This window comes from Teleopsis dalmanni, chromosome 1 (assembly GCF_002237135.1).
Source record: "Teleopsis dalmanni isolate 2A chromosome 1, ASM223713v2, whole genome shotgun sequence".
In the NCBI taxonomy this organism is placed as follows: Eukaryota; Metazoa; Arthropoda; class Insecta; order Diptera; family Diopsidae; genus Teleopsis; species Teleopsis dalmanni.
Window position 1 is genome coordinate 181,615,256 of NC_051846.1, and position 10,598 is coordinate 181,625,853.

The 10,598-nt window shown below is 32.5% G+C and overlaps 1 protein-coding gene across 1 annotated transcript in view; it reads right to left on the minus strand.

The window, feature by feature from the left end:
- Positions 1-436: 436 nt before the first annotated feature.
- The window catches only part of LOC119666845 (probable serine/threonine-protein kinase DDB_G0282963), a 10,543-nt gene continuing 381 nt past the window's right edge, over positions 437-10,598 (minus strand). The window contains exons 2-10 of the mRNA XM_038076124.1: positions 9,121-10,582; positions 5,233-5,487; positions 4,978-5,159; positions 4,302-4,805; positions 3,679-4,174; positions 3,046-3,570; positions 1,336-2,271; positions 563-693; positions 437-472 (exon numbers count right to left, since the gene is read on the minus strand). Of these exons, the coding sequence (XP_037932052.1) occupies positions 437-472; positions 563-693; positions 1,336-2,271; positions 3,046-3,570; positions 3,679-4,174; positions 4,302-4,805; positions 4,978-5,159; positions 5,233-5,487; positions 9,121-10,582 (4,527 nt within the window). The remainder of the gene's footprint in view (positions 473-562; positions 694-1,335; positions 2,272-3,045; positions 3,571-3,678; positions 4,175-4,301; positions 4,806-4,977; positions 5,160-5,232; positions 5,488-9,120; positions 10,583-10,598) is intronic.

A 10,598-nucleotide genomic window follows, 5' to 3' on the forward strand; every position in this document is an offset into this window, starting at 1 on the left:
AATAACTATTGGATTATTTAAATAATTATATTTTAACTCTCTTTGCTATTCTTAAATAAGACAAACTTTTTTTAGAGAGGTTTTGAAAAGTAGTGAACTACAACAACAAAAATTCTTTTTATATTATTTTAATTAATTGAATTTTGGCTGACCATACAGCTGTTTCGAGTATTTCCAAATATCCAACATCAGTGGTCTTGGGATAATTTCTTATAATTATTAGTAATTAAATTTTTTAAAATTGCAAGTACCAATGATTAAATTCGTGTTCTGCCAAATTTGAAGCTCAGAGTCAGTGTTTTTTAGCTAATCAACTCAAAGCTGTACTTGACTTGTATGTTTGAACTTTGTTAATTTGCTGTAAAAATTCATTAAGAAATTCTTTTATATTTTGTTATTTATTATCTAAAAAAATGAGATGAAAAAAATTTTTATTTTAAATGACTGCGGGTTTTTTTTGCCAATTCTTTGACTACTTATAAAAATAATTTAAATTTCATTAATTTAAAATAGCGGAGACTAATTAAAATATATTTAATTAAAATAAATAAAAGAGACTTACTTTAATTCTGGAGACAGCTTCTTCGGCTTGCATCATGCGTGTGGATTTAGTAGGTTGTCCTTCACATACCAATTGCGTAGAACCCAAATATTTCGCACGGAAAAGCACACCTTCAATGAGCACTGCGCCACCTTAAGTTGGATTTGATAAGTAAAATCGTTAGTAAATTGTTTGGGAATTTCTTGCGGTTTTCTACTTGTACATTTTTGTTACATATATTATATATAAATAAGCTACAAATTATTATTATTTATAATATAATACAGTAAAATTATACATTTATAGTTACATATTTAACATAAAGAAATATTATCTTACAAATGAAACGAATTCGAAGACGACGATTTGAAAGCAGTACACAAAATCATTTCGTTAAAATTTAAACGAAACGGAAAGCATGCAAAAATATAAATTATATTAGCAATTAAGTTTAAATACAGTAGAAATCGTAAATGTTGTAGAAATTATAAATAACAATTGTAAATGGAGACATTATATAAAATATAAAATTCAAAATGTACAATACAATTTATATACAAATTCTTTTATATTTAAAATATATTAATTTTGCTACAAATAAAAAATTTTAAAATAAAATACAAAATTAATTTTAATATGCAAAAAAAATTTTTTTTTATTAATAATTGTTTATTTTTTTTTATTTTTGTTTGTTCCCCATTTACAGAAATGCTATTCTAATATTAACAACAAGAACTGTGACTAAAATTGGTTAAACGACACTACTTAGTCGAAGATAAACCCAACACATTTACCTTCTTTGTTCTTACTCTTTTTGACTTTCTTCTCGCCGCTCGTATTATTCGAACTCACATTGTTGCTAGTTACGCTGGTATTACAATTTTGACTACCATTCGTATTACCAACGAAATCGACGTCCTTCTTAGAGCTACCACTCATACAAGCAGAACCATCCGAACCAACTGGACTGCCCATAGTTACAACACAGTCTTGTACATCAATTGACTTCATAGGCGATTTATCGATATGTTCAGATGATGACATAGAGCCGCCAATATCAAGTAATTTATTTGATGAGTTTTTCGGTGGAATGGGCGGTGGGATTTCCGGTGTGGATGAGAGTAATGCATTATAGCCATTACGTGTTTTTGTGCTTGGTATTTGTTGTTTTGGTGAGATTTTTGATAATAATGAGCGTGGTTTACGCTCCCAAGACTTATTTTCATCGTAGTAGCCCTGATCGTCAAGTCGCTGATGGCCTAACAGACGATCTGTTTCTAAGTCGGTATCTACATCATCTTCATCAGCGCTTAAATTTTTGGAATGATTCTCTGAAGATGATTCTAATAAACTTTTATTGGCACTATTGTCTAAATGACGTGCCAGCCAGACTGGAGAATTCATCACAGGTGAAGGTGAACGCTGCAAGTTACGCTCTGGTATTGGAGGCGGTTGAGCGTGTATGCTACGACTTGTCGAAATAGTTTGTTGAGTAGTTGCTGCAGTGCTTTGTGTAGCTTTACAGCGATTTATGTTTGAGCTAATGACTGTTGCCACAGATGTAACAGGTTTAGCTGTTGGAGATGTCGCATTTGTTCCAGAACATAATTCTTTGTATGGTGTTGGTTGTAGGATGTCCTGTTCTCCATTAATAATATTAGGCTTGCGATGAGGTGCAGGTGCTGGTGGTGGTGGCGTCATTTGTACCATATCAGGACGATGAAATACACCTAAGTAATATTATAATAAAAATGAAAAATGATATATAAGAATGTTAAACTATTAACATCAAATAAATTTATAAAGACGTCCTTTGTGTCTCACTACTATTGAAATTTACAAGAAAGAAAAAACGTTCAAAATCTTCTTGGAAATGTTATACAATAACAATTTTTAAAGGGTTTAGAAATTCTTACACCGAAATAAAACCGTCAGCTAATAACTATTTTTATTTTATACCTACGTCAGAACATGTTTTGGTTTTCCTCTCTTAGATTGAATAAATAAAGAATCTTGAAATGAAATAAAAGCTATGCTAACAACCATATATGCTAACAATATAAATTATATATAGTATATAAAATATATATACGGATTCTATGCTTTATGTAACAACTGACAAAATCTTGAAGGGAAATAAAAGCATTACATAAATAATATGTATACTGTATACAAATGTATACTGTATAATATGTATACAAATAGAAGTGATATTTGGGGATTAGATATATTGTGAGCAATAGAAATTTGAAGATCAATGTGATTTTTAATTAGTTAATTGTATTGAAGAGAAGACCGTATCCTCCCTCCCCGCTGTAGTGTAATTGTTAGTTAGAGAATTATTCGTAAACAATATATTAACTAGTAAACAATATTAAACAATAGCATTAGTTAAGAGCTATATACTGATTTGATAGAGTATTTTTATAGCATTCGAAGATCTCCTCAAAGTTAAGGGAAACAATGTTTAACGATGACATTAATTTTCAATATATTGTACTTACTTATGGAATATAGTGAATCCAGCTCGGGATCAATGTTCTTAAAAACTTTGTTGCAATTATTATTTTTAGTTGGACTTTGTCCAAGTATTTCACGATCATGTGGTTCGCGCAAATCTCGATTATCACGTCTGGATCGAACAGATTCCCGACCAGAATCTTCATGTATACCATTAACTGGGCTATCATTTTTATGTATAAAATTATCATGTATTATGCTTGGAGATAATGCGCTACGTTTTTCGCTACTGTCAGTAGTAGTTGACATCATATTGTTCATGCTATTAATGCTGTTATTTGTGGATATTCGTTTCATATCCATTAACATGGAAATGCCACCACCGATTGGTGTATGATGTATGGCTGAATTCTGTTGCGGTTGTTGCAAATTATTAATATTATTATTATTCTCAGTATCCGAAGTGTGACCAGATGAAAGACCATCTTCTAGAACGGGCATACTAGAAGCGTAATATTTAGCATAATTAGAGCAGGAAGTGGAAACTCCATTCATTTCACCCGAAAGACCTTAAAAAATATAATGAATTTAATTAGTTATGATATAGGTAAATCTAGAGTTTTGTAATTGAAGTTTATATTCTTTAAAATATGTTAGTATGCAAATAAGTCACTTACTATCCAAGTCACCACAGTTGGAATCGTAATCAGTTGTTTCAGGAGAATAACGATAGTTATTGTGTCTGTTATCCAATTGATTGTGATTGATGCCATCTTGTTGGTCAATCTGTTCACCACTGCTGCGGCTGGCCGAATCCAAAAAGAAATCAAAATCACGCATCAGCGGACTACCAGTGAAATGACGGCGATGATTGTTCATAGCACATGAGTTGTTGTGATTCTGTTGTGAATATTGTGAGTATTCAGATTGTGTTGATATATGTTCCGATTGCTGTTGCTGTTGCTGTAGGTGTTGTTGTTGTTGTTGTTGATATTGCTGCTGGTGTTGATTGTGATTATTTTGTATTTGCAAGTCCTGTCGTTTTTGTTGTTCTTGCCGTTGTAAATTTTGTCGCAAATCCTCATTTTCAATATCGTCAACTTCGTCTTCTTCCTCTTCATGTTCGTCCTCATCATCACAATCCAAGTTGCTGTGAAACTCATACTGAATATCCTATACAAAAAAAAAAAAAGAAATACACAAAATATATGAAATACGAAAAGGGAACAATGTCATGTACGTGTTCAACCCAGATACTGCGTTGCTTTTAGTGTTTTCATATTTTAACGTTGACACTTACAATGCTGTCAATATCGCTGCCATTTTCAATTGGTTTTTCATCGTTCGATGGACACTTGAAAAATTCTTCAAGCACCTTTCGTGTCTCGGAGAACTCATAAAGGTAATCAAAGGTTGATGACTTTGTAGGTATGCTTAATATACTGGTGCTTGTTGCTGTTGTTGTTGTTGCTGCTGCCGCTGTTGGTGCTGCTATTGCTGTTACTGGCGCCGTTGCTGTTAACTCAACATTTGTCGATGTTGCTGCAATTATAGCAGCAGATACACCATCCGGTGTGGTCAGATCGGAAATTGTGCCAATTTCAGAAACGTCATTACTGGTATCCTCGGCATTGTTATCAGTTGGAGATTGTTGTTGTGGCAGCGATTGGGAATTATTTTGCAGTTGTGGCTGCTGGTGTTGTTGTAGTAACTGTTTCCCGTTGTTGATGTTGTTCACATTGTTGCTGTTATATTGAAGCATCATTATTGGCGGAGACGTTTCACGCGGTGGTGAAATTATGCGCTACACAAAGTTTAAATTTTACATTTAAATGAGTAAAAGAATTTTTTTAAGCAATTTTTATTTAAATTAAGTATTTTTTATAAATAAAAGTAAAAACAATTCTGTTTTAAAACAATATTATAATTTTCAGAATTAAATAATTCGCATATATATTAACTATCTTCCAACTTACTTGCGGAAAACCTGGTCTAGCCGGATACTGTTGCGGTGAGTTTGAGTTAACAGATGTAGACACATAATACGATGCAGCCTTTGACTTTTGTGCTGTTGTATCTTTGTTTGCTTGTATGTGCTCATCTTCGTTGGCATTGCCAGCTGAAACTTGTCCAATGCGACGTGGTGAACCTTCATACTCTATCAATTGAATAATATTATTTGCTTGGTATTTTTTATTTTCAATTTTCTTAAAGGCAACGAAATAACTTACCTATAATACCATGACGCGTCTCTGCAGTTATTGTTGCATAGTTGCGGTCTAAGTATCTTTTATGATCCTTGTACAATACTGCAGTTTCATTCTCATAACTGTTGACTTCAGGTTTTGCATCTTTAATATCAGCCAGTGTCAAGGATGCTTGCTGTGCTGTGGGTGTTGTGGCGGCAACAGTTGCTGCAACTGTTACAGTTGCTGTTGTAGCTGGAGTATTTCTAGTGGCACTCGGGTCGGTTGTTACTCTCAAATCTAAAAGGTGCGAAGAATGAGTCATTGTTTATTTTTTTTCAATTCAAAATATGAACTTTTAGATAAATAAGCACTTGTATTCATATCAAGCAAAAGTAAGGAGAAGCACTCAAATTTAAATGCACAATACAACAGTAAAATTCAGTATGTCTGGTATATATTTGATTTCCAATAATTCGTATTTACAGACTATGAATTTCAATTAATTTCAATTAATTCTATTCCCTTGGTTTCCTTATAATCTATTCTGTCATTAGCAACATGTTGCAGTTTAGTGTTGCGGCTATATTGGTAATGTGTCTCCGTTGCACTTCATTACGCAGGATTTGCAATTCAATTAAGCTTTTCCATGGCAACAAGAGTTTATTGTTGACAAAAGTAAAGATAAACGCTGCCATTACCAATTATTGTGAGGTGTTTGTAGGTTTCCATAATTAACGTACAAAATAAGATCCTTTGTGCATAGGGGATAGTACATTAAGTATAAATTGTGATATTATCACAACTTTGTCTAATAATGAGTATGGATTTGAAAATCGTTAAGATTACATTTTACCAAGTAATACCTATTAATAATTTAATTGATAAATACTAATTTAGCCGTTTATGCGTATGTCCTTTTATGCTAAAGGCAGTCCATACAGATGCAGATATATATATATAGATATAAAACAAAATTCAGATACAGATATGATTAGTAAAAATATATATGTATAAAATTAGACTACAATAATATTAATTGATTGATGTTGAAGTTTATTAACAAATTCAGTTGCTGTGCTATATTAGAACGAAATTATAAACCAGCTGTAGAATAAGTTACATGATTTATGATTTCGTTCTAATATAATACAACAAGTGAATTTATTAATTAACTTTCACAGCAAATTAACAAAACTCCAAGTTCGAATATGCAAGGTAGGGCTTTAGCTCAGTTGGCTAATTAATACTGACTTTGACTCTTCAAATTTGGCAGGATATGCGTTCAATCCTTGGTACTTATAATCTCAAAAAATTATTTACGAATAATAAAATATAAAAAATAATTCCAAGACCACTGATGATGATCAGCCAAAAATTCAATTAATTAATAAAAATAATAAAAAAATTTGTTGTTGTAATTTTATACTGTAAGATATACCTCTCCATTGAAAACAATAGTTTATATTAAGAATTTAGTATCTTTCGTCGAAACGGGCGTTAAAAATCAATGTACTAATATATAATAAAATTATATATTATCAGTGATTTATATAAAATATTTACTGAATTTAAGGCAAAATTAGTAGGGGTGTTGATATATTGACATAACATTTATTTTGGCGTGAGTTCTTTAGTTCCACCTATCAGGTTCTGCGCACACTCGAACTGCCACTGTACCATTTGCATAATAATAATTGCCAAATAAAATGAAGAGTATTTAATATTTTGTTAAAAGTATTATAAGACATTAAGATAATGTTGAGGTTGGGTCTAGCGTCCCCTACTCCTATCTAGGTACGTCCATGGATCTTAAAAGAAGTAAATGTATGATTATACATTAGAAATCAATTAATAAAGCCTGTAATCTGAAGTAGTTGTTGAGTATGTTACTATTAATAGACCAAAGTTTATTTATTTATTACCAGCTGAGCAGGGGAAATTAATATTATTAATTAACCTAATAATACCATTTAATATTTTTATATTAAAGTTATTAATAAACCTTATAATACTAATTAATACTATTGTGTGTTTCGGTTTGTTTGTTATAAAATCTGCAGGTATTAGAATTCTTTAATCGTATTATCGAAATACGATACCAAATAATTATTTAATTATTTAATATTCATTTGACTGTATATCTATTGAGACTAGGAAACCGGCCAGCATTTTTGTTGTTGTCCTTAAAGGTTATTAGATAGTTTTCAATTGATCTCAATTATTGATATTTCGCCGTTTTGCTTCCACATTTTTCTCAAAAATTCTTAAGATAATTAAACCATAGATAAATTCATTTCGTTAAATTTGGGTAATTTAATAGTTCTTTCGTCACTATTGATGAATAGTCTGATAAGTTGTCTCTTCTCTTAGAAATGCAATTTCTTTTGAACGCTAAAGCCGGGCATTCAGAGAGAAAATGTTTCATGCTTTCTTTTCTCTACAAATTTCCATAACTTTTACAATTAGTATTAAAATGTATGCGCATTTAGGTTCTTTATTTAGGTTCCTATACACTAGTGACCAGAGAGAATTGCCGTAAGCTTTACAGTATTCAGGCGGTCTCATTTAATAAGTTCCAAAGATATGGTTTTGATATAGAAAATCTGGAAGCTAAATGTCTTCCGTTTATTCTTGGCAATCTGTAGGAATTTGCTCATGCATTAATTAATAATTTATATTCAATTTTACTAATTGGTAATGTAGTGTGACAAGCGAATATTTAGCAAAAAGATTTTAATCCTATAGAAGAAGTAAAAAATTCTTTCTCAGTAAGTTTGTGCGTTGTACCGTTTCCATCGAACTTCTCGTATTTTGATATCGAGATATAGGATTATGAAATGGCGACATAACTGAACGTAAATGTAGTTATGTCGAAATCCAGATATGGGATTTTTCCAAATTCATACTTATGAAGTGGCGACGTAACCGGCCGTATATAGTTCCACGAAAGACAATTCAAAACAAAACTGTCAAATAATTGAATGTATATATTGGGATCAATAGTACGTAGCATGAACAGTTAGCAAATCTATGTAGAAACCTTAACCTCTTGGTAGAATTATCGATAAAATAATTCTTTTATTATAGTCGTACAGTAATTCTGAATAACTAAGATTACTATTTTAAAATGTAGGGTACAATAATATTTAACACAGAACTTTTGATTGAAAAATTAAACTTTTTGAATAGCCCTTGTGTGAGAATGATTGAAAGCGTAAGTAAATCAATTTTAACGTTCTGTGAAACTTTTACATTGTATTGTGGAATAAAAGGAATATTGGCAAAATAGTTTATGGATTCAAATAAAATCTCTTAAAAATTCAATTCACAAGTTCAATATGAATTGTCATACAGAAATTATTGTTTGTGAATGTAATTGATAAAAAAGGATAAAAGGCAGAGAAAGTTTTGCTAAATGAAAAAGATAATTATTGATGGCTAATAATTTGAAATTAGTTCTTTAAAGTCATAACTTTTCATTGTTGTCCTGTCAACTTCAATGTTACAATTTAATATCTGAAATTAACATCTGATTTTTTTTTGTTTAATTTATTTTCATTTGAAGAAAAAATATTTATTTGAGTAATTGAAATTGTGATTACCACAGAAATGATAAAAATATAGTTCATTTTCGAAAAAATAGAAAAAAATCTTTTTCCAATTATATTTAATCGTTGTAGATTTATCGAGACAAGTGCGTCAACAACACGACATAACAGCAACAGCAACAAAATAAATGCAAATAAATGATAAAATACATTGCCAACGGAAAATGAAAGAAACTGTCAAAACACACGTAGGAAAAACTTCCATTGACGCCAATAATAACCTCAAGTAAACAAATGATATCCCCGAATCAATTTTCTTTTACTACCGGAGAAAGGTGTGCTAGGGCAGTGAGGGTGCATAAGCTTAGGGGATAGTACTTACTTTTCCAACTTTCTGTGATTTCATCGAAGACGGCAACTTCATTGTTGGCAATCAACGATAAACGGCCTTCAACATTATTGCGCTGCTTTTGTTGATGGTGTTGCTGCTGCTGCTGTTGCTGCTGCAGCTGTTGTTGCTGTTGTTGATGGTGTTGTTGTTGCTGTTTTTGTTGATAGTGTTGATGCTGTTGTGTTACATTACGTATATCATGCACATTATCAGGCTCATTTCGTATATGCTCTCTCTCTCTATCTCTATCCCTTTCCTGGTCTCTATCCCAATCTTTTTCACGTTCCCTATCTCGGTCTCTGTCTCTATCTCTTTCCCTTTCTCTTTCCCTTTCCCATTCCCTTTCTTTATCCACGTATACTTTGCGTTGTTCACGCTGTTCTCTATCACGTTCCCGACTTTCACGCTCTAATTTTTCGCGTTTCTCCCATATATTGACACCGACATGTTGTTGCTGTTGTACATCCACTGGCTGTTGTTGCTGCTGCATTTGCTGCTGTTGATGTTTTTGTTGAGGCTGTTGTTGGTGCTGCTGGTCCTTGCTTTTGCTGCCATACAAATACTGATTAACGAGCTGTGTTACTCCTTCGATGCCACCTGGCACTGTTTGTGTTTGCGTTTGTTGTTGGCTTAGCAAATGATGGTCATTTGAACGTTTACTTGTTTCAGTTTGTTGCTGCTGTTGTTGTTGTTGTTGATGATATTGGCTGTGATTCACAGGACTACGACCAACGCGTATATGATGTTGTTGTTGTTGGTGTTGGTGCTCTTGTTGTTGACGTGACATATAATTGCTGCCATTATTATTGCCATTATATGTTTGTTGATGGTATGCACGTCTTGTTGTTGACGGTTGTGCTGTTGCCGGTATTTCAATTTCGTTGCCACTATAGTCGGTCGGTGAATTGAGTACATTGCTAGCTGTTATATTGTGCCGTGTCTCCCAATAATTATCTTTAATAAAAGGATTTTGATTTGAACTGCCGTTGAGTTGTTGGTGTTGTTGGTGATTGACAGTCCCAATCAATTGTGTTTGTGACAAATGCGTATATTGTTGTGGTGATTGCTGCTGCTGGTGTTGTTGTTGTTGCTGCTGCTGCTGTGAGTTTGTATGATGAGCATGATGATGATTGTTGTAGTTTGTACGTTTACGTGGCATTTCGTAAGTGCGTCTGTCTTCACGTTGCCCTCGTAGTTCGTTAGCTAAATTACTTGTATGATAGTAGAAGCTCGTATATGTCGGTACAGGCAATTCTTCTTCGTCGTCGTTATCGTTCTCGTTGCTCACAATATTGTTGCCAGGCTCTTCAAATTTGTGCGTAGCAGCTGTTGATGTACTCAATGTATCACCGTTTGTCAAATTGTTACACAAAAAGGGATTAGTTGATATTCTTGGTGTTACTGAAGACAACGATTCGGATGATACTGAAGATGTTGATGGCGGCGGCGGTGACTGCGTTATTATATTT